The sequence below is a fragment of the Ovis aries genome, chromosome 12 (assembly GCF_016772045.2).
Source record: "Ovis aries strain OAR_USU_Benz2616 breed Rambouillet chromosome 12, ARS-UI_Ramb_v3.0, whole genome shotgun sequence".
Taxonomy (NCBI): domain Eukaryota; kingdom Metazoa; phylum Chordata; class Mammalia; order Artiodactyla; family Bovidae; genus Ovis; species Ovis aries.
The window spans coordinates 57,520,192-57,544,821 of record NC_056065.1 but is presented as its reverse complement, the minus strand read 5'-3'; the positions used below and the strand labels follow the sequence as shown (position 1 = coordinate 57,544,821).

The following is a 24,630-nucleotide window of genomic DNA, read 5'->3' as shown; positions in this document are numbered from 1 at the left end:
TCATCCTGAAGGGAGGGACATACCCATTACGGTTTTAAATATTTAATATCTAGCACACCATTTTGAACAAGCATGTGCTCACTCAGTCACTCAGTCATGTCTGATTCTTTGCAACCCCATGGACTGTAGCCTGCCAGGCTGCTCTGTCCATGGAATTTTCCAGGCAAGAATACTGGGGTGGGTTGCCATTTCCTACTCCAGGGGATCTTCCCAAGCCAGGAATAAGAACCATGTTTCTTGTATGTCCTGTATTGGCAGGTGGATTCTTTACCACTGGGCCACCTGGGAAGCCGTTTGAACATATAGGTGGTGGTTGAGTCACTGAGTCATATCTGACTCTTGCGACCCCATGGACTGTAGCCTACCAGGCTCCTCTGTCCATGGGATTCTCCAGTCAAAAATACTGGAGTGGGTTGCCATTTCCTTCTCTAGGGGATCTTCCTGACCCAGGAATTGAACCCAGGTTTTCTTCAATGCAGGCAGATTCTTTACCAACTGAGCTACAAAGGAAGCCCTTTGAGCAAGGAGGTTTTCAGTAAATATTTGTAGATGATCATTTCAAGTATTTCCTAATCAGATTGAGAAAAGAACTTGAAACCTAACCTTGGTAATCTGTAATCCCAAAGAATGCCTTGGGAGGGGTCCAAGCTAGACTCACAGGGTCCAGGGGAACCCTGAACCTCCAAGATGAGTCTCCTCAGACAACTTTCCTGGTGCTGAAGATGGTCTTTCTATGGTAGCTAGGATCACTCCATTCCACTAGACTCTCTGGTGGCAGAGATGAGTACAGACCAAATTTCTCTCTCAAAGACCATCCTCCCAAGTGTGTACTTGCATCCCTTGGAATAAGACCTCCTTCTGGAATGGCCTGCTCTCGGAAAGGGTGGAGATGCCAGGCTAAGAGCGACTTTTCAGTTTTCCCACATTCTGTTTCATGCCAAGCCACGGCAAGAGCACAGGCTTATTCCGTCCAGTGCTTTCTGGCAAACATTTGCTTCTGGACAGAAATTTCAAGCACCCGTTCAACAGGGCCATGTGCAGGGCTCAGTCCACAGCTGAGCCATCAACTGTGCTGGTCACCACCAGCTGTCATGCAAGAAGACCCAACCTGGGAAAGCATTCCAGATGTTCACCCAACTTCTGTTTGGTGGCTTTTTGAAGTCCTTCCTGCCAAATCCACATGGATGAGGGACATATGAGATTTTAGAAAGCAGCTTTTCTCTGACAGTTTGTTCTATATTTGGATTTTGGAGTCACTCAGTAGATTTTGCAGATAAAAGAAAACTTCAGAATTTCATAGGCATGAGCCAACATGGGCTGGAAAGCGGCTGTAAGCAACACTTGAGAATCAGGCTATCGCCTGTCTTTCCCACTTAAGGAGAGGTGACCTTGGGAGGTTGCTAAACTTTTTAAAATATTAGTCGTCGCCTTGGTAGAATGGGAGCAAACGACTAATCTCAGAGGGCAGCAGTGAGGATAAATGACACAGTCCTACAGAGCACCTGCTTTAGAAAGTTCTCAGTAAACGTTAGTCTCTACTCACACCTGACTTTGCTTCACCTACAGGACTTCTTCACCTTGACCCTACCAGAGAGTGGAGGTTTTCTTATTAACTTGGTAGAGTGTCATGTTTCAGAAGCTGCTGTGCATTGAGGAAGATCTTTATCCTATCAAATCCAGGTCCATCTCAACCATTAAATGTATTCAAACCCAGCGATTAACCCATACCCTATTTTAAATGAACAAGAATTTCCACCACCGCCTCTATGTTTAAATTGGGAAATTGGGATTATATCCTCTAGCAGCCTGTTCAAACTAAAGAACATAACTAAATCTCCTGTTGATCAGTCAGTAAATATTCAATGAGTGACCTTCCTGGGTCAGAAATTATGTTTGGCAGAGGGGAATACAAAGATGACAAAGAACTGTCCTCTGCCATCCAAGAGAGAATGTTTGTATGAATGGTGATGGACATGTGAAAAAGTGGGTATAGATCAGCATCTCTGGGTGATAAGGTACCATGTGCAGAAGAGAGTCCCTAACTCAGCCTAAGAGTGTGAAGGCCCTGGAGAGCTTTCAGGAAGAGGTGGGGCCTTCAGTTCAGTTCAGTTCAGTCGCTCAGTCGTGTCCAACTCTTTGCGACCCCATGAATCGCTGCACACCAGGCCTCCCTGTCCATCACCAACTCCCGGAGTTCACTCAGACTCACGTCCGTTGAGTCAGTGATGCCATCCAGCCATCTCATCCTGGGTCGTCCCATTCTTCTCCTGCCCTCAATCCCTCCCAGCATCAGAGTCTTTTCCAATGAGTCAACTCTTCGCATGAGGAGGCCAAAGTACTGGAGTTTCAGCTTCAGCATCATTCCCTCCAAAGAAATCCCAGGGCTGATCTCCTTTGGCCTTAACTGAGTCTTAAAATGAGTCTGGCAAAGGAGAGGAAAGAAAATTCAGAAAGAAGGAGTATTAAGAGCAAAGGCAAAGAGATGAGAAAATCAGGACAACTTTAGGAGCCATAGTCCAACTGCACTGTAGGAGCAGAAAGTTTGAAGCGATTTTGGTGAAAGAAACCACTGGAGACTGACATCTTGGAGATGTGGACTGAGTTCTGAGTTCTGAGTTCTGAGTTCTAAAGGAAAGGGTTAGTTGCTGAGTCACATCAGGCTCTTTATGACCCCTCCAGGCCCCTTTGCGCATGGAATTTTCCAGGCAAGAGTACTGGAGTGGGTTGCCATGCCCTCCTCCAGGGGATCTTCCAACCCAGGACTGAACCCAGGTCTCCTGCACACACGCACACACCCACCAAATGCCCTCCCCGAGCATGTGTGTGTGTGTATAGGAGGTGTGTGTGTGTGTGTGTGTGTGTGTGTATGTGTGTGTGTGTGTATGTGTGTGGTGTGTGAAGGAGCTGGTATGCCTTCACCTTAACCAGGCGCAGTTTCACAGAAGAGTTGGGTGGTGGGTCTCCTCTTTCGTCCCCCTGGTAATGGGCTTCCCTCACCTGGTGCAGACAGCTCCCTGCACAGACATCACCCCCCCCCACCCCATTGCCTCTGGCTCCCATGCATAGGGAGAACTGAGTGCCTCCTTCAGGGCAAATGCATCTCTGCTATTTCAGTGCTGCCTAATGCAGAGGTGCCCCCACAGGTCAGAGAAGTACGGCCCTGAGAGTTGGGCTGGGAATCAGGGAGAAACCTCCCCAGTCCTGCCCCAAACCCACGTGCTCAGTGCTTTTGCCCCCCACCCACCCTGGGCCCCTGCTTTCTCTTCTTTCAGCTCCTCTGCTACCCAGGTCTGTCCTTCAGGGAGTGGATGACGAAGCATGGGGCTTAGTTACTAAGTAACTCATGAGCCTTGGTCCGTGGGGATTCTCTGTGGCCCATCTTCTGGGCAGGGCTACATGTCTCATAAAAGATCTCACGTCATCAGTCTGCTTTCCTAGCATCTCAGGCAACCTGGAGTGGCAGGGGGTGGGGGGGCGGTGGTGGAGAGAGGAGTGTCTGGGTTAGGGGAGAGAGAGGAGTGGGCCTGCAGTGGTGCTCAGCGCCCAGCATGCTAATGCAGCTGGTGCTGTTCTTTTTAATTGTACGCATCCTTCCATTGTTCCACCCTCCGCATTAAGTGCAAAGGGGACGCCAGACTGCCACAGCCTCATGATATCCCACCCACACTGGCTTTTATCCCAGGGACTATTTTTGACTGTGAACACAGAGCATTTGAATGCCTTTGAAATCAAATGAATGAATAAATAAACAAATACTCTCTCATGGTTTCCTTAAGCTCTCCCGTGAAATGCTGATTGATTCCTTTATTCCTTTTAGCCCTTGTTATAGGGGAAAAAAAAATCTTCCTTGCCTCCGGAGGGTTAGCGCCATTAGCTAAGGGTGTGGGTAGAGAGAGAGCAGAGAATACATCTAGACTTACCTTGTTCATCTTCTTCTCTCCCCTTGGGAGGCTCCTGGCTTCAGTTGTTTCCGCTCCCATCTCACAGAAGCCAGAAAAAGGGAGTTTTCTTCTTTCCTTTCCTTGGTAGGGTTCCTCCAGGCACAGAGAGAAAGCATCGCTACCAGTGTGGGTGTGCAATTTGAGGGATGGGAATGGTGGGAGGCAGGTATGTCTTTTCAATTAAAATGCTTCCAGTTATATCTGACTTAAGATCAGGGAAGCCCAGCTTCAAATCTGAAGGAAGCTGGATCTCGTCCTATGGTTTGAAGAAGAGACACTTTTGACAGCTGGCGAGTGGATGACATGTTGAGTTCTCTAATGGTCTAGATGCGTGAGCAGGGGTCGGCCTCTCTGCCTCCATCAGACTCAATGATCTCATCCATAAAATGGGAATACGCTCTCCTTTCTGGAGAGGACTACAAGGGTTGAAAAGGAAGCAGCTGGAGTTAGGGTGCCAGGTCCTCTGGTGGTGTTTATCCCGCAGCCTTAACCAGGTGGTGTTGGGTGTCCCTGCAGATTCACCTACACCCTTGGGGAGGGCATGTGGCTGCCACTCAGCAAAAGCTTTGTGATTCCACCAGCTGAACTGGCCATCAACCCATCAGCAAAGTGCAAGACAGACATGACGGTGATGGAAGATGCTGTGGAGGTCCGGTGAGTCCAGCCTCGGGGCTCCGAGGCGCGCACTGGGTTTGGGAGGCTGGGTGAGAAACTACCCGAAGGTCCTGAGCGCTGGGAGAGGAATCAAGCTGGAAGGAGAAGCTGGCAGGCTGCCTTCCGCTTCCCCAGACGCAGTGCCAATGTCTACTCTATCTGGGTCAATATTGCACACCCCGAGGCTCATGCACCGAGAGAGGACGTAAAATGAGAGTTTGTAAGCACTTCCTACGGCCCCTCAGGACTGACAGGCAATAAAATGTTAATTTCTTTGCCTGAGTTTAGACCTCCTTCTTTGACCAGGTGTTACTGCCTTGGCTTGCTTCCCAGAGATGGAAAACGTCCATAATTTGTTAGTTCAAGGCTCCAAGTCTGGTTGATCTTTAATATTTGTAAGAGAGAGTGAGACATGATCTGGTCGGGCAGACAGAAATGTGGGATGTGAAGCTACCTATTGTACCTGGCGTCCCCTGACCTCCTCCCACCTCCTGCTGCTTCTTCCCACAGAGAGGAGTTGATGACCTCGTCCTCCTTCGACAGCCTGGAGGTCCTCTTAGACTCGTTTGGACCAGTCCGTGATTGCAGCAAGGACAATGGGGGCTGCAGTAAGAACTTCCGCTGCATCTCAGATCGCAAACTGGATTCCACCGGCTGCGTGGTACGTCTGCCCTGTCGAGCTTATAATTTCAGAAAGTGGGGCCACAGGATAAGACACAATGAAGATAGAGGTGGAAACATAGTGTGAGTAAAACAGAGGGTCAAGAGTGATTCCTCCCTAGCTTTAACTACTGTCTAGTCTATGTTCCGAATTTTCTTTGGACAGAGCTAAGGAGCTAATTACCAGCCATTGACTCTAGAGGTATTTATGCAGCACCTACTGTGTGTGCTGGAACTATCCAAGGAAAATGTCATGAACTGTGTAGCATGGTTCTTTCTTTCTTAATATCTTTCACTCTAGTTGGTGAGCGATATCCTCCAACAATTTGAGAACGAATTAGCTGCTCAATGGTAAAATATTGACTCCAATAGGAAATAGAATGTATTTACTACAATAGGAAATTCTGGAAGATGCCTACCTTTGTTTAGAGTCAAATTACATTGACTGTAATAGGAAATTTTAGAAGATACCTGCCTAAGTCCAGAAGGATAAAAGAAGTAAGTTATGCCAGGAATGGCAGAGAAACAATAAAAATACATCCCCTTTGAAACTATGGCAATGAACTCTTGCTTCACCAAAGGTGGTTTCCTACTTTATTGGTTCTAGTCCTTGGGGTTGCAAAGAGTCAGACACGACTGAGTGACTTTCACTTTCACTTCATGGGCTTTGACGATGTATGAACTGTGTGATGCTATGACATACATAGACTGTTTGGGCTGGAGTGGACTAAGCTGTCTCCCATGCCATGGATGTGAATACTGGTGGACCCGCAGAAGTGAATGGAGGCAGGAGCAGGTGGGCAAGCCTGCTCATGCCTTTATATTGGTCATTTTCATGCCCATCAACGCTACTATCAGTTTTCAGCCTTCCCTTCTCTTAAGGATGGAATGATGCAGTCCTCACAGAGAGGAAAGGGAATGGGGCAGAGAAGGGAGACGGGAAAGCTGTACACAGAGTTGGCATGAAGGAGAGAAAGAGCTGATTAATTGAGACACGTTGTTATGCTGTGTTTCCAGGCAGAGCTGGGAGCTTCCAGCTCTAGGGAGGATATAAGCTTCATCTTGCTTCCCAGTCTGACAGCTGTGCTCTTGTAAAGGGACCCAGAGCAGGGGCAAGCTGAGAGGATGCTGGGCCAGTTCCATCCTTCATACCCCCCACTTCCTTGTCTCTGAGCACCTGCTCTGTGCAGGGAGCTATTCTCCATCAAAGATGGATATGTAACTGGGTCCAGAGCCCTGAGACCTCCCCAGTCTTCATAGACTGGGCAACAGTTGACTGGATCCTGATTCTCCTGAGAAAGACAGAAAATGAAGAAAAAGGAAAGAGAAAGACCTGAGGGGCAGGGAGGTGGAGGACCTGGCCAGTCCATCAAAAAGAAGAGAAGGCAGAGAAGACTACCAGGAAACAAAGAAAAGTGCTCCATAGGTCATGTCTCCCAGAGGCAGTCAGGAGTAAGTGGGTGTCCCGGGTGTTCCCCTAGCTTCCTATTCCACCTTCAGTTGACGTAAACAATGAGCTTCCCAACTGGCTCCCTCAGGAGACAGTTTCACTGTCTAATGGAGTTCCCAGCTGGGACAGCTGTTGTTGTTTTTTGTTTTCTAACTATTCAACCTGCCTTTCCTCATCCAGATTTTAACCTTTCCTTCCTTGGTGCTCTCTCAGGTGGGTCGTTCTAAGTACTGAAACCCTGCGTGTGCACCTATGTACACATCCCTCCCCTCAAGTGAGTCTGAGCGTGCCCACGCGTACACACACATGCACATGGACCTATTCCCCATCTCTTCCCGCTCCTCTGCCCCTTCTCGGAGCCCCCCGGGGTTTGCCTGTCAGCTGCCTTCTGTTGGTGACCCTAGGCCCTTCCACTTGGCATACTGCCGTGCTGATGTATTTTTGTACCTTTGACTCTGTGATCTGTGAGACGGAGCTCGCAGGAATAGTTACGATGAATATGCATTTGCTGTAGGGCTGCTGCATTTGCGAATCAGAGCCACTGAGAAGGCACCCAATTACACCGAAGCTTGGTATTAGCGTAAGACTTTGAAGTCAGTGGTCCACGTGGCTCTTGGAGGGAGGAGGGGGCCAGGCCCATTCAAGTGACTGCTTCTCATTGGCCATGAAGCCCAGGATCCCTGAGGCAGGAAGGCTGGGAGTTAAAAGCTGACCACATCATAATCCCGTGACCCCACAGAGGACACTGAGCCTGATCTGACTCCACCGAGCAGCAGCACCCTCCTAAGGCCTCGTCATCTCAGTGCAGCGGCCCTATGTCATCAGGAGGTGGGCCGGGGACAAGGACATCAGCTGTAGCACCTGCAGTTTGGGGGAGAATCGGCTGCCTTCCTCCTCTCCATCCACAGCAACCCTGGCATTCAGTTATCTGGGCACTGAACTGAAAGGCTTCCCTAGAAAGGCTTATGCTTATGAAAGGAGAGGAGGCACTCAGAGCCTGCTGGCCCTGACGGTATCTGGAAAGGGGACAGAGATGCGGGGAGAGACCATATTCAACCACACATTTTCCCGACTGAATTCAAGCCAGACAGGTGGGGTGGTCCACGTTCGCTGCTCAACCTTCCGTCTTTCTAGGAAGGCAGGGCACGTCTCTCTGCTATGCATGGACTCCCACAGGGTTAATTGCTACTCAGTTAATTGCCCTGTTGTTTATATAGTCTCTGGGGACAGGAAACAAATGCCCGTGAAAGGCACAGCCCTGTACCAACCTCAGTCTGCTCTGTTCCAAAACAAACCACACTCCATGGGCAGGATTGCTAAACTCAGGAATGGTTCCCAGAGCAGAGATCCACCCTCTACCACCCAGGACAATGGCTCTTACTGCTCCCATTGTCCTTATTGTGCCACGGTGGGTGGGAGCAGTGGTTACCACCTGTATAGTACAAGGGCGCGGTGCCCTGTTTGGTGGAGCCCCAGGGCGTCCTGCAGAGTCCCTGAGTTAGTGGCCTATGGCTACTATGACAAATTACCCCAGGCTCGATGGCCTAAAACAATAGCTGTTTTCTTATCTCAGTAGGTGAGAATCCAGTTCTGTGTCACCGGGCTAACACCGGGCAGGGCTGCATTCCTTTCTGGAGGCTCCATTCCTGGCCTTGTTCCGCTTCCAGAGGTCGCCAGCATTTGGGGACTCATGGTCCCCTTCCACCATCTTTAAATCAGCTTTATTGCATTTTCCAGACCGTTCTTCTGAGGAACTTCTTCTCTTCTGCCCTCCCCCTTCCCCTTTAAGGACTCCTGTGATTCCGTTAGGCTCACTTGGATAATCCAGGGCCATCTCCTCATCTCAGGAGCCTTAAAAAGCCCCTTTTGTCACAGGTTCTGGGGATTATGTCACAGACATCCTTGGAGACAACAGTGGAGACTGGGGCTGCCTTGGTGGGTAGAACACCAGTCTCCTCTCTCCCAGCTTGAACCAGAGCATCTTCCTTCTTATCAAGCCTACCTGTTGAGGTTTAATGTAAGACTTTATTTGAAAGTTTGAAAATTATTTCCAACACTATAAAACTATTAAAAAAAACACTATATGGAAAGTCTGTGCTCTAATGCTTCTTCCTTATCTTCACACTCATCCTGACAGTGCCCCCCCCCCCCGCCCCAAATGCCTTCTGCTTCAGGGGGTGTCTGCACATGCAGAGATGAGCAGACTGTGGCCTTGGAAGGAAGAGGTCTGCTGTCCCGCTTCTCGTGTATTGAACACATGACCTTCCTTGCCAGAGCATTATACTCTAATGAGCTTTGAATTACCCAGCGACCCTGCTGCCCTTCTGTCCACTTGCTGTCCACAGTGGTTTCCCATGAAATGTGTCATTTCACCTCTACTGGAGCGCAGCTGTGCAGAGACCATTACAGATGACCATCTCTCTGTAGGACAGTAAGCAGAAGGGTCTGCCTCAGAGGCTTTCAGAGAAGTAAGGGCAGGATGTTGAAATATAAATTTCATCCCATCATCAAACTTTTCCCCCTTGGGAGAAGTACTGTGTGGCTTGGGCTTACACATCCCCATCAAACAGCGAGGGAAATCATTATTTATGAGAGGAATAAGACTGCTGTGTTGTAAAAAACAAAAAGAGCCTATTTTGAGTAGGAATTATAGTTGTGTATCTTATGAATCATCCAGGTAAAGCAAGGCAGGCTCAGCTGCAGAAAAGTGGTTCCTCTTCTCTCAGGGACCCTGAAGACACCCCGCGTCCATCAGTCATATTCATCTGCCAACAGGGCCTTCATCTCATAGTCTGGAACTGAGGTGTGTGTGTCTCAGGCTGAGTGAGATTTGACTAGACTCCCAAGTAATTAATCAACCAAAAAGCACTGGTAGAAACAGAGGGAAAAGACAGAGAAGGAAAGGAGTTGAATGGGGAAAATCATTTTAATCTCATTAGCACATTGTGCTTTAGACCAGTAATAAGTCAAGAAGCCATGAGCATCTCGTGAAAGATGATTAACCTTGTGTATTTTAGGGGTCACTGAAATATGAGCTCATTTATTAGACCTTCTTGATGGGGGAGGGTTGTTGCCATAATAAATGGAGTTTTCTTCCTGGGACTGCTAAATGTAACCTATGCACAAAGACGGATTAAGATCTGACCTTGGAGGTCAATCCTGATCAAAAAGTTCTCTTTTTTTTTTTTAATTAAAGTTTTTGTTTTTATTTTGGCTACGGGGGTCTTCATTGTGGTGTGCAGGCTTCTCTAGCTGCAACACAGGGTCTTTCTGTGATGCACTGCATATGGGATCTTAATTCCCTGACCAGGGATCAAACCTGCATTCCCTGCATTGGAAGCATGGATTCTCAGCCACCAGACTACCAAGGAAGTCTCCAGGCAGTTCTCTTTTACGGAAGAAGTGGAGGGATTGTCCACAAGCCAGGAGAAGAGAGCAGCTAGTCCTTGAAAAGGGAAAATACAAACGCCTCCTGGAGGCAGGATTTCTCTCCTGACAACTTGTCTCTGGCTTCAAAGACTTCTAGGAAAAGGCCATGATTTAGAGCCTATAGTTGCACTGTATTTACATACAGATTTTTTTTTTTCATTTAAAAAGATTTATTTATTTTAGTTGGAGGCTAATTACAACATACATACAGATTTTAAGAATCTCAAAATGTAATGACAACAGCACACAAAATATTCAGGCTAAAACAGAAGCAAATTTATACCATGGGAAATTGGATTGATTCGACTCCTTGGGGATGGGAGTTCTGGTTCAACAAGGGTTAAGAAGAAAACTATTTTTGGTTTCAGCTTTTTTTTTTTTTCCTGGAAATCTTTCAAAAATGTTTTACTTTGAACTGCAACCCAAGTAAGTTACAGTGCAGTAGAGATAATTGCATCTTTTTTAGTGATTGAGGATCTTGTCTTGCCTTCACGGTCATTGCTTTGAATGGTTTGCAGTGTTTTGTCCTATAAATATATGCACCCATAATACGGGGTGTGTGTGTGTGTGTGTGTGTGTGTGTGTGTGTGTGTGTGTGTGTGTGTGTGTGAAGAGAAGAGGAGAGAGAGAGAGAATATCAGACTGAATCTACAAATCCATAATTGATTCCAGAATGTACTCTAGGAGTTGCTTAAGACAATCAGATAAACAACACATCTGCAGGATTTCTTTGTTGACACATTGAGTTATTTTCTAGTGATCCCAAGATCCAGGTTTTTTTCACACTTGAGAAGCAGCATGGCCGAGTGGAAAAGACACAACTGAACTTTGGGGTCAGATAGAACTAGGTCCAAATTCTGATTCTGCCATTTTCCACCTCTGTGACTTTAAACAAGTTACCACTTAATCCTTCAGAGTCTAAGTTTGTTCTTTTATGAAATGAGGTGGGGGGGAGTCTAATTGTGTAGTTGGGACTGAAGATAATTATGTAGATTGTTCTGCACATAGAATTGCTTAATTCCCAATAGCTGTTATTATTATTTTTAGCTCTGCTTAGGAGAAAAGAATATCCAGCTTGGACAAGGCAACTAACTCTGTCTTCTTTCCAAATCTCCTGAGAAAGTGTAAACATAAGGTGGTCCAATTTGGCACAGTGATGGTTATCTGACACCAGGGCCTGGCAAGATGCCCATGTGCTAGGTTTGGGGCATTCTGGAACAAAGCCTGCTCGGGTTTCTTTGGTGACATCTTTGTCAAACATCACACTTGATGGGGCATTCTGAAACAAAGCGGGTGGTTGAGAAGATAGGGAGTCCTGGCTGATGACCGAGACAGCTAGCTGGTACAAGGGTTGAAACCTCATGAGGTGGGAATAACAGGAGCACCGGCTTTGTCTCTCTGATGGCTTTTCTCAAGCTTCATAGAAGGAAAAAAAAAGAACTCGTGGCAACCAGTGCAGCCCATTTAATTCCAATCAAACATCTATGTTTCAGTACCCACATCCATGCCTGGGCAGTCTCACAGCGGTGAAGCCAGCTCCCTTCTGGTGCCACATCTGGCCTAACAGCTGGGTGGCCAAGAAAATGGATGAGTTGGGGGGGCTAACAGAATGTGGGGTACAATCCTCAGCTGCCTCGTTTGCTTGTTTACCAGCATCTGAAACATCTGGGTTTGCATGGCACAAGGAAGCCCTTGGAAGCATCTTTAAATGCTGTCACCTTCCAGCACTCCAGCTGGCTTCGTGGGGAGAGAGGGGATGGACCAGGCTGGAAGCCTGGCAGGCCCCTGGTGGGGGGGGGGGGCATTTGTTTGGGAAATTGCAGAATTAGTGTCAGCAAACAGAGCGCATCCTGCTGTGATCTTCAACTGGCAAGCGTGGAGGGTGGGGAGGTGGGTTTTCAGGGCCACACCTGCGACAGCTCCAGGCTACTAGGCCAGGATGCTTGGAAACCAGGAGCAGGAGCTAGCCAGGGAGCAGGGCAGGAGGGGCAGTGTTTAACAGGGTTCCACTGAGTTTTTAAAGGCATTTTTTGGTTTGGTTCTAGTTTTGAAGGAGCGTGTTAGCTAGCTGATAGTAGGTCAGATCTAGACAGACCTGCCCAGATCTGCCCCATACAGACTGCTGGACCCTGGGCAAGTTATCTGTCTCCTTCCATCCTGTTGGAAAGACTCAGTTGTAATGCAGACATACAGCCTCTATTGCATAGACAGAGGAAGTGGGTTGGCAAAAAAATATATCCATTGGCTTTTAGACGGAGTCCAGTGAGGTGAGAAGTTTATGCATTAACTGGCAATGCTAATAGTTTCCAAGTCTATTAAATGAGAATAATATGGGCTTCCCAGGTGGTGCTAGTGGTAAGAATCCACCTGCCAGTGCAGGTAAACATGAGACACAGGTTCTATCCCTGGGTCAGGAAGATCCCCTGGAGGAGGGCATAGCAACCCACTCCAGTATTCTTGCCTAGAGAATCCCATGGACAGAGGAGCCTGGCAGGCTACAGTTCATGGCGTCGCAAAGAGTCAGACACAACTCAAGTGACTTAGCACGTAACAAAGCAACAGCTACTAGTAAGTGTTCAGTTTACAGTGACTGTTGCATGAGAGCCTGATGTTGCTGTGAGGTGATGACGGTGCATCCAAGTCACGGACTCCACAGCCAGCCAGCCAGGGTTTTAGGATGGTCCTCCTGTGATCAGCCATGTGACATTAGGAAGGTTAGGCTTTCTGTGCCCCAGTGTCTTCACATGTAAATTGAGGATGATCAGCCTGCTTACCTTATGAGATGCTGTGAGGGTTATATAAGTAAGATGTAGGAATGTTGGCCACTGCCTGGCTTACCATGGGTGCCTTGTGAGCCTTCCTACTGTTCCCCAAGCCTCCCTGTCCTCCCTGAGACCTGACCAGTTACCTCTTCCTGGATCACCTCCTTTGCTGTCATTCTTGAGAAGTTTATGGAGGACACGGCAGTGTAGAAAAAAGCTAAATGTTTTACCCTGAATGTCCAGGGAACTGGGGTAAAGCCGAAACCCAAGTGTGGTCCCTGTGGGTCTTAGAGGACACGCCCTTGACTGTGCATCTTCCCCAGGGCACCCTTGAACATCACAAGTGCAGCCACTGTCTCTAGGAGGTCCGTCAAACCTCCTTTCAAGGTCATGGAGGAGATCCACTTCCTTCTTCCAGCTTGCAGTCCTGACTCAGTCCACTCTCCAGCACTGCCATCCATCACCAGTGTTGACAAAGTGCTTTGAAACGTAAAAAATAAAGTCCTATTAATCCAAAGTCCAAACAGAAGCACTCCCTGCTCCTTGCCCAAAGGAATCCCTGCGAATGCATTTTAGTTCTGGCCCATCGCTTCCACTCTCCTGCCAGCCTAAGGCCCAGCTGGGAGGCCAGAGCACCTTAGCACTGTCTTGCCACCGTGCTCCCTTCCAGCCTGCTTGGAGGGATCAGCTTTAATGCAGATGTGTCTGATCTGTGCCCAGAGAGAAGAAGCGAGAGGTCAAAATAGGTCCCTTGCTTTTACAGGGAGTCCAGCATAGTGGGAAATTCTTGCACTGCTTATCAGTGTTGATGGTTTCAAGTCTGAGTGCTAAAAATAGGCATCAGTGGCTACACTCTGGTTCCCAGAGAACCCCGGCCCCTGGCTCACCCACCTGTGTGGATGCTTTCTGATTGTGCCAGTGTCCCTCTGGACTCAGCCCCATGAAGGACAGCTCCGGCTGCTACGACCGCCACATTGGGGTGGACTGCTCTGATGGCTTCAACGGGGGCTGTGAGCAGCTGTGTCTGCAGCAGATGGCGCCCTTCCCGGACGACCCCGCCGTGTACAACATCCTCATGTTCTGTGGGTGAGTCGAGCTACCCTCGAGGCCAAGCTGCTGGCTGGGATGTGGAACTTTCAGAAAAGTAGATCACAGAGAACTGGTCGACCTAGGCGAGCCCTTAGCGTCTGAGGAAACTGCCTTCAGGACTGAAGAGAAGCATTTGTAAAGTCAGAGTTGGGAGGAAACTCAGGGAAAGTCCATGTCAGCACTGACTATGAGGGAAAAACCCTTAAATCATTGCCGGCTTACGCTAGAATTTCCAAACTGTGTTTTGTGGTGCTATGTTAATTGCTTTGTGGCAGTAGCATGCTGTGGTCCAAAAGCCTGGGGAAGATTATGTAAAGCTAATCACGTATCAAAGAAGGGAAGAGGTGGGAGTGCAGGCATGGTTGAATTCTGCAGCCGAAGTCCCAGCATTTGGTGCAGCCATACTCCCTTAGACATAGACAATCTTCAGTGTAAAAAGCCATTTCCCATGGAGCGGCTTGGTCCCGTCATTTGTTCTAAGGCTTGCCCCATGAGGGCAGGCGATGCCGCTCCATTTTACAGTTGACAAAAACTCAGTGATGCACCTGTGAGGTTGAGACCCTCAAGACTGGGGAGTTGCTAAGTGGGAAGATGAGCACTAGAATTCAGGCCCCCTCTGGTTTTTTCAAAGATTCTGCAGTTCCCTCAAAATTTAAATTTATACCACTGACTGGAATTATATTTAAAAATATTTTCATGGTATATTTATAAAGCAAGTAAAGATTTGGCCTGTTCTTCTGCAGCCGTGGTTTCCTCCCCCTCTTCCTCCAGCTCACCTCCCCCCTGCCTCCTTCCCTGTCTCTCCTCTCCTGCCTGTCAGGGAGAGCACTGATTTTATGCCACATGCCCTGCTGGGCACAGGGCTGCCAAGATGAAGGACATGTAGTTCTTGTCCTCAAGGATCTCACAATCCAATAGGCTTGCAATGCAAATCAGTGTTTATAGGAATAAAGCTATGCTGGATTGTTGCTAAAAGCCAGTGCCTGCCTTGAGTAATAATCATGAGAAGATTATTCAGGGGACTAGTAATGTTATTTTATTATATTTCATTTTATTTTCTTTCTTTGCAATTGAGCAATATTCCTGTTTTGTTTTTTTTTTTTTTGTAAAATCCCATTCCATAAATGGAAGCTTGATCTCAATGCGTCTATAATGGTATCATTATGATTGACCCACTTCAATTAATGAAGTAAATGTAGCCAAAGTTGCATCGCACTCATTTATGTAATAAACGTGTTTGAGCACCCACTCTGTGCAGACAACCTAGTTAAGTGTCACTTGTAGGAGACAGAGCAGGATGTGAGGTCTGTTCTCCTCCCTCTCAGAGGAGTTTACAGTGGGACACACAGCCAGGGCCACAGAGGACGAATGGTTGGATGGCATCATTGACTCAATGGACATGAGTCTGAGCCAACTCCGGGGGATAGTGAAGAACAGGGAAGCCTGGCAGGCTGCAGTCCACAGGGCTGCACAGAACCAGACACGGCTGGCCAGCTGAACAACAATGTGCAGCCGTGAGCACAAAGAATGGTGGAGTTGGGGCGGGGGAAAGGGCAAGTTGTCGAGATGCTCAGGGTGGACTGGGAGGGAACCTTCATTCCTTCATGGGTCTCAAGTCTGTTGCTTAGACCATGCAGTAGGTCCCTAACTGGACTTTTCTTTCCTATTTCATCAGAATTTGGTACACATGTATATTTAGCACTCTCCAAGCCACTATATATATAGCCTGCCAAAAGAAGTCCTTGATTTGAGGTTCTTTAGGAAGACCAAATCACATGCGCTTATAATTAAAGGCTCTGCTTACACCTGTTCACAGGATATATAAATGGTAAATGGGGGATGCAACAATGTTGCATTAACATAGGCTCCATTTGCACCCCTGCTAATGAGGATAGCAACATTTAATGAGCACCTATTAGAAGCTAGGCACCTTCTTTATCTTAATCTTCTCGGTAACCCAACCAAGCAGCTACTGTTTTTCCCACTTTTACAGATGTGGAAACTGGAGCTTTTGAGAGGTCAGTCAACTGATTCAAGGTCATTCAGTAAAGGGCAGCATTATTGCCATGATAAAATTGCTTCTCAGCACTTAAAACTATGATTATTTGTTGCTCTCTTTAGAACAGAGGTCTTTATCTTATTGCAATATTTACTGTAGATAGCAATAAATGATGTGTTTTAATGTCATGAATATCTATAAATTCTAAATTTGGAATGCTTCTAAGGAGAGACCCAAATTAAATCAATATGCTTTTAAAATGACAGCTTTATCAAAATATTTCTTACTTGAAGGAACAAATTATGTTCTTCTCACTAGAACTACAAATAGAGCCCCATTAATGACTTACGGGTCATTGACCCGTATTTACCAACATTAGTATTGCTCATCCATTAGAGTAACTGCACATGCTTAATGGGGAGGACACCCAGGAGGTGTCCACACAGCATGTCCTAGTAACTATTTCGTTCAGGAAGGCTACTCTGAATGAAGGGGGAGTTAATACGGGTTGATCTTGTGTTTGGACATATTCAAACAGAACACAGCTGCGAGATGATCCATCTTTTTAATTTCTTAGTTGACTTGTCACAGGACCAGATTAGAAAGTTATTAATTTGTTAAGTGTCATTCTTTTTGCTGCCTAATTACCCTCCAAACAAATGCAGAGTCTGACCATATAGATTGTTCTGGAGAAAGGCTCTAGAACATCTCAGATTTAAATGTGTCTACTCACATGGTAAAACAACTATACTCCAATTTAAAAAAAGAAAAAGGTTTCCAAGGAGTGGGTGATAAATATGTTAATTCATTTATAAGCTTATCTCCAGTGTTTCTTACCATATCTGGGAAATCATACGTGTAGAGGAGAGAGAACTACAGAGCTCTGGAAAGTATTTATCTGCGAAGGAAAGGTGAGAGGTTCTGTATGATCACATAATGCAAGGAGACGCCGTTTATAGACCTAAGAAACCGAGTTATAAAGGGGACAAAATCAATTCAGGATACTCATAATCTTTGGCGATCCAACACTCTTCTGAAGGCATTTTTTTCCCCCAACCTGGGAGTTGGCTGCATGTCTTATTGATGGAATAACTTCTTATCTTGAGTTTTCCACTGTGCTAGATGCATCGAGGATTACAAGCTTGGTGTGGACGGACGCTCTTGCCAGCTCATCACGGAGACATGCCCAGAGGGAGGTGACTGTGGGGAAAGCAGAGAGCTTCCCATGAACCAGACCCTCTTTGGGGAGATGTTCTTTGGTTACAATAACCATTCCAAGGAAGTGGCGGCTGGACAGGTGCTGAAAGGAACGTTCAGGTGAACCCCACATCCACAGAGCTGGTTATTCAGGGCTGTTGATGAATCTTGTCCCTGATGGGCCATAAAGCCAGCATAAAGTCTTGTATCTTGGATCCATGTAAATGCAACCCTAAAATGATAGGTTACTTTCTACCCCCTGGTCTTTTCTAGGTTTACACTCCTTCTTCCAGAACCCAAGAATCATGAACAGTAAAGTGTTAAGTAAATTTTAACTTGTCCAGGCAGGGACTGTAAGATTTTCCATGGAAGGCACCACAAAGTGCCCAGGTTCTGTCATCCCTCTGAGTCTTGGCATGTGAGTCAATCTAGAATAAGTCCCCATTTTGGTCCAAGAATCCCTGAAGGACCCTGAGATCCTTGCAGGGAATATTCAAGGTCCTGCCTTTTCCAACTACAGAGAGCGTGGGTTTTCTTCATATACTTTGACCCAAACAACATATTGCAATAAATTGAATGCAGAGGTGAGAATTCAGCTGTTTTCCATAAAGTCAGACATTTAATAAATTTGCAAAAAGTGTGAAGTATTGCCACTTGTCATCATTATTCAAAACAAGTTAAGTATACTGGCTTACTTCACTCTGTATAATCGGCTCCAGTTTCATCCATCTCATCAGAACTGATTCAAATGAATTCTTTTAATGGCTGAGTAATACTCCATTGTGTATATGTACAACATTTATGGGTTTATTACTATCATTTAAAATGGATCAATAAATATTTAAATTTTTTTCTTTCATTTTATAATATGAAATTGATAAATGGTAAGTGTTGATAGATATACAAAAAAAAAACCTACTTGGAGCATTCAGTTATTTTTAAGAGTGTAAAAGGATCCATAGAACAAAATGTCTTAAACCACTGACTTACACTATTTCTAGGAGATTCTCCATTTGCGCCCTGTCCTTCATCTAGCTTAGGTTATTGAGTACATCTTCCTCAGAACCCATGCTTTTCAGGTGATGGTGATGATGAAAGTGTTACAATATGGACCAGCAATTGATAGCAAGCTGGGTCTGGATTCTTATAAGAAAAAATCCGATAGTCAATTTTCAAGCTAGTTCTTGGAGTCAGCTGCGCTTTCTATTACAGACAGTAGACTTTATTAAATTTCTCCTCTTATCCTGGGACCTCATTTGCCAATGGTAAGCAGTGAGGTCTCATAGGGAATGTTGTGGTGGCTGCGTTTGCTCTGTGGAGAGGGGCTCAGGGAGTAAGAATTGGAAGGGAGGGAAGAATATTCTCTATCTTGTAAGTAGACCTCTCCCCCCAGCCCTCACCTTACTTCTCACACTCGAATCTTACTTGAGACATGTACACTGAGTGGGGTTCACCACGAGGGGAATATTTGGTCCTCCGTGGGTTGAGATACAGCTCCCCCACTGAGGACTGGGGCTCACCTGAATACTCAGAGATGAAAGTCTGCTTCTGTTTTCAGGCAAAACAACTTTGCTCGAGGTTTAGACCAGCAACTGCCAGACGGTCTTGTGGTGGCCACTGTCCCCCTGGAGAATCAGTGCCTGGAGGAAATCTCGGAGCCCACCCCAGACCCCGACTTCCTGACTGGTGAGTGTACCATGCACCTTACTTAACTGGCGGAAGCAAGCAGCTCCCTGTGACCTTACGAGCTCAAGAGTCTTGACCTTGCTTATCTTGGTTTCAAAGCCTGTGATTTCCTTGATACACGCTAAAAGCTCAGTCCTAAAACTGAACATCAGCAGGATTATTTGTCAGTAAAACAGCCAATATTATTACATAATTATCTGCAAAATGGCCATAATAATACCTTTCCCTGCTAGCTTTATTAGGATGCTCTGAAAACAAATGAGATAATAGATATGTAAGAGTTAAGAGTTCTCAATGGATTAGAGGAAGTGACCGGGTCAAGAGTAGAGGTAGAAAGAAGGTGGATTGCTTCGAGGCTGAGTATCTGTCATCTGCATGGCTGGGTTTCCCTGACCAGTGCCTAGAGAGCAGTGTGAGGGAATAGAAAAGGATAGAGCTTTGTTGTCAATGACCCTGAGTCTGACTGTCAAACGAGTCCTAGCTCTGCTGCGTTCTAGCTGTGTGACGTTAGACAGTACAGCCTCTTGGGGTATCATGGCCCCCACTGTAAATGGAGATCCTAGCACCTGTTCCTCAATGCTGTTTTGAGCCCAATGGCACTCCTCTTCTGGGCTCATTATGGATGAAGACATGGGGTGCTTGGGAGAGGTGGGCATACCTGGGGATGCTTCTCCATTCTGTGCCGCTGAAGACACCAGTGAGTGCTTCCTGGACCAAAGAAGACACTTCAGAGGTTTCCAGGGACCCATACGAGGCAGCCAGCTGGGAACTCGGCATCACTTACTAGAAGGCTGGACACGAGCTCGTCTGCTGTCAGCTCTGGTCATTTCTCCATGCTCCTCTTCCTTCTCCATTCTATGTCTTCCCTATTCTAGACCTTTATCCCCTTTATTACCCTCTTTTCTGAAGAATGGCTTGAACTGAATGTGAGCCTTTTTCAGATATCGTGTCTGAAACATTCCTTTAGACTGGAATGGGATTAGAAGCAGGTCCATCTGAGGTAGCATAGCGCAGTGATTACTAGCTCAGCCCTTGGGGCCTGACAGCAGTTCTCAGCTCTTCACTGGCTGTGCAATCTGGGACAAGTTACTTACCTTCTCTGTGCCTCCGTTTTTTTAACCTGTAAAAAAGGGATGTTATAACGTTGTCTTTCTGATAGGATTAGTATAAAGAATAAATGTTTGTAACGTTTTTAGAGCAGTTCCTGATGCATAGTGAGATGAATGTTTAGTAAATAAATAAATATACCAAAGGAGAAAGAAAATATGGACACTCAAGCTCCCAAATTGTGTCTCCCTTATAGCGGAAGGAAAGAGAACAAGAGAGAAAACAACTAGATATTTTCTGTACTGGAAATAAATCTAAATAAGCTGCCTCCTAAAATATTGCACATGTGCATATGTGCCTACACACACACACGTCTGAAAAAATTAAAGTGCACCTCTGGGTGTATTACTGCAGCCTACACTGCTAGTGTTTGGCAATCTGGTTTTCTTGTTTCCACGTCATTTGCTGAGAAACACTTCCTGAGCGTGTGTAAAATGCCTTGTAAAGGAGGTGTGAGATGGCACACAGAAGCGGGACAGGCTGCACACCACCACTAAACCACCTGGCTTCTGTTTAGTGAGTCACCAGGACAACTTGCTCACACGTTAGAACTTACGTGGAAGTAGGGAGCTGGACTTAAGATGCCAGGCCGGAGGACACAGTCCTGGATGCTACCTGAACTTTGGGGGTGGGGGAAGGTGAACAGGTCTGAGAAACCTCAGGAAAACATGTGTCTGAATCTCCATCTTTGGAAAGAAGAAAAAGATCCAAACTTGGTTCTCATCCACAAGGGAAATATCTTTCTTCCCCATGTCCTTGGACCCCTCCTGGTTTAGCATATCTGAGAGCAAAGGAAAAGGATGTCCTGGTGGGACACTTCTTTTTCATGGTTTGAGGCAATGGCATTCCTAAAAGTATAGAGAGAATTTTTTGTGACCTGCTAATTTTATTCCCAGCCTTTTATTTTTTAACCTATTTTGATTAAAAAGTGATACCAGTTAGACTAAGAGTAGGCATTTCCTTTGATGTAAGTCTTGTTTTTTCAAAGCCTGGAATAACTAGAAGAACCAGTTAAAAGGGGGACTTCCCTGGTGATCCAGTGGCTACGACCCCACGCTCCCAGTGCAGGGGACCCAGGTTCCACCCCTAGTGAGGAAACTAGATCCCACATCCTGCAACTAAGAGCTTGCATGCTGCAATTGCCAATGCAAGAGACACAGGTTTGTTCCCTGGGTGGGGAAGATCCTCTGAAGTAGGAAATGGCAACCCACTCCCGGATTCTTGCCTGGAAAAGTCCATAGGCAGAGGAGCCTGGCTGGTGGGCTGCAGTACTGTTGTAGCCATGCATTCCGGGAAACAAACTCACTCAGAAGGACAATGCAGATAGTGGAGTGCAGCTTATTACACCAGTGGGCCCAAAGCAGAGTCTCCTCTTGGCCAAGGACCCCGACCAGTTTTTGTGAAAACCTTATATACCCTAAGTGTACTTGTTCAAACCCATCTCCCCAGATTCCTTGAAACTAGCCTGGACAAGGTAAAGGAGAGATACAATCAAAGTTAACCCGTGATTCCTGTGTCACAAGAATAGATAAACAGTGGATATTTATCAATAGGCCTGTAGTCATATCCTGATAAGCATAATGGAATTTACCACTTTGTTCTGTTACAGAGATAATTAGCATATTCTTTTAGGCAACGGGGAGCCCAAGTCCAAGTCCTGAGGCTCTTTTATCCAGGGGGTCTGGTTTTCCATCTGTATGCCATTTCTATAGACACTGGGCACGAAGTTCAGAATCCACTGGGAGGGTGACTGTGCGTGTAGCCTAATGTTCACAGCCTGGCCTAAGACGGAGTCAGGCTCTGTCTGCTTTCTCCTTCAGTACACGCGGCTGCAAAGAGTCAGACACAACTGAGGGACTGAGCGCACACACACACACCCTGTGTGCCACAACTAAGACCCGCCAAATGCATACATATTTGGAAAAAAAATAATAATCAGTTAAAGAGACTGTTGACCACATTTCTTCCATATTTATTTTCTAGTTCTGGTAGCATTTTAATTATATCTTTCCTGAGAGTCATACAGAGAATGTCATAGCGTGTCTCACTATGCACTATTATAGGTCTAAATCCCCTTAAAACTTTAAGCTTACAAGATTTTAGAGCAAAAAATGATCTTCAAATTCTTCAACATCCGCATTTTCAAGCATTTTATTTTATTTTTTATGAAAAAACAGTGCTCCACTCATAAGTAGGTTGCCTTCAGATTTCTTTGGAAAGACTATAGCATCAACGTCTCAGCAATTTGTAACACCTGAGCATGGAAGAGATTCCAAGAAGTCCTGCCCTAAAGAAATACCTTTTACTTAGTCCAGCAATTCCCTAATCTATTTAACTAGAGAATCCTTTTACACATAACAGATGCTTGCATCTTTCAGAATTATTGGCTTAAAGAAAATACTGGAGGGATTTCCTTTGGTGATCCAGTGGTTAAGAGTCCGCCTGCCAGTGCAGGGGACACAGGTATGATCCCTGGTCCAGGAACTAAGATCCCACAAGACACAGGGCAACTAAGCCTGTGTGCCCCAACTGCTGAGCCCACGTACCCTAGAGCTTGTGTTCCACAGCAAAATCCACTGCAATGAGAAGCCCACACACCACAGTGAATAAGATCTTCCCGACCCGCGATCAAACCCGGGTCTCCCACATTGCAGGCAGGCGCTTTACCGTCTGAATCACCAGGGAAGCCCTGGTGGGCTGACTTTATAGAAGACAGCTGAATTCTCACCTCTGCGTTCAGTTTATTTTAATATATTGTTTGGGTCAAAGTATATGAAGAAAACCCATGCTTTCTGTAGTTGGAAAAAGCAGGACCTTGAATATTCTGTGTAAAGATCTCAGGGTCCCTCAGGGATTCTTGGACCACAATGGGGACCTATTCTAGACTGACTCACACGCCAAGACTCAGCGTTGCTCTCCACAACTAGAGAAAACCTGCACACAGCAACAAAGACCCAGTGCAGCCAAAAATAAAAGAATGTACTGGAAAATTACTGATGTATGTGTTTTATCTTGCAGACTTCTTTCCTCCTTATCAAAACAGTTAAGAACTCAAAGCTTTACTGGCCTTTCTGGGTGTTATGAGAATGTGGAAATAAATGAAGACCAACAAAATGAAAACAGGTGAAGGCTACTTACATACAGCGAGGGAGTCAGCCACCATCACCTGCTTTTTTGCAGAGACCAAGAGACAGAGAAATAGGAAAGCTGTAAAGTGGGAAAAAAGGAGGGCTTCTGATAGGCACTGATTGCCATGTAGGCTGTTGGCAGGTAGATGACCCAACTCACCAGGAGGGAGGTATTCTTAGGTGAATGTTTAGGAGATGTATTTGACTCTCTCTGGTGGAACCTAACTTGCAAGCAAGAACAAAAACTAGGGAAGCTGTCAGTTATTATTCAAGTCTTAATCAAGTCCTGGTGATTTTGGCTTGATTGTTACAGGAGTTATTGTTTGGCTTGCTGAACTTTTAATAGACAGTGGTCTGACTTCCTATGAGTCTGACTTAGAGGTGGTAGGCTCGCTTCTTGGGCTGGTTGCTGTAGATTGTCAGAGTTCTAGTGTTACGTGTGGCCTGGCCATTATCCATTTGATTTTCAGTCTCTCAGCTGAGAAAAAGAAGAGAGTGTAGCAGCGGACCAAGGAGGTAGATAGAGGAGGCCACATTCTTGGGCATATTGGGTGCCATAATCAAGAAATGCTATGTGAGATCCAGAGCTCTGGGCTTTTTTGGAATTTCCTGAAGTTCATTCAAAGGAAGCAGACTCTTATCTTCAGCACTTTGGGGATTAAACGTCCCCTTGACACTTCAATAAAATAACAGGAGTAGACTAAATTCCTTATTTTCTTTCTTCCTCCCTCCCTCCCTTGTCTCCTTCCTTGTTTTCTTTCCTCCTTATCTTCCTTGCCTGCCTGCTTGCTTTCCTTTCTCTTTTCTTCCTTTCCTCCTTTCTTTCTTTCACACAGGTCTATTCATTCATTCTTTTTTCAACCGTATGAACAGAAAAATAATCTCCTCTCTTGAGAAAATAGATATTTTGTTTGGAAAAAAAGTCATTCACAAAAATATCCCAAATCATAATAGAAGAAGCAACTAGAACTCACTGCATTGCAAGGTCACACTGAGAAAGAACCCTATGACTCAGCAAGAAAATACATAGTTTAAAATATCCCTTTCTTTTTAACTAATGGAAGTATTATCTGTAAGTGAGCACAGAACATCATTTCCCAAGCATTCACAGTTACGTAACTGTTTCCCTGACTGTGGTGTAGGGTAAATGCACTCAGTAGAATTGCTGTTTAGCAGTGAAGTAATGGAGTTCGGATGTTTGGCTCAACCTGGCTGAGTGTGAGACACTGGCACCCCTGCTTACCCCCAACATCCAAGCTTACTTTCTGCTTTCCTCCTTCTGTTGACCTGAACTAAGGCCTGGGAATTTATAACAAAAACATCAGTTAACAAATGCCAGGTTCACACAATTAGGGGTAATGATCTCTATGATGCCTCATATTTTCTCCATGGGTTTTTATACCTGTAACTTTATTTTGTCCTGATAACCTACCTATAAAGTAGCCTGGATGAATTCCGTTCTCCCCTATTTTTCAGATACAAAAACTGAAAGAAATGAGTTGCCGAGCCCCAACTCACACAGCTGATT

At 45.9% G+C, this 24,630-nt stretch overlaps 1 protein-coding gene across 3 annotated transcripts in view; it reads left to right on the top strand.

The window, feature by feature from the left end:
* Window positions 1–24,630, top strand: part of ASTN1 (astrotactin 1) — a 361,638-nt gene that overhangs the window by 240,634 nt on the left and 96,374 nt on the right. For 2 of the 3 annotated variants that reach the window (XM_015099329.3, XM_042229135.1), the window contains exons 10-14: window positions 4,458–4,595; window positions 5,106–5,256; window positions 13,816–13,982; window positions 17,107–17,301; window positions 18,740–18,867. In XM_015099329.3, the coding sequence (XP_014954815.2) occupies window positions 4,458–4,595; window positions 5,106–5,256; window positions 13,816–13,982; window positions 17,107–17,301; window positions 18,740–18,867 (779 nt within the window). The remainder of the gene's footprint in view (window positions 1–4,457; window positions 4,596–5,105; window positions 5,257–13,815; window positions 13,983–17,106; window positions 17,302–18,739; window positions 18,868–24,630) is intronic. The other variant, XM_042229137.1, reaches the window with a different exon arrangement.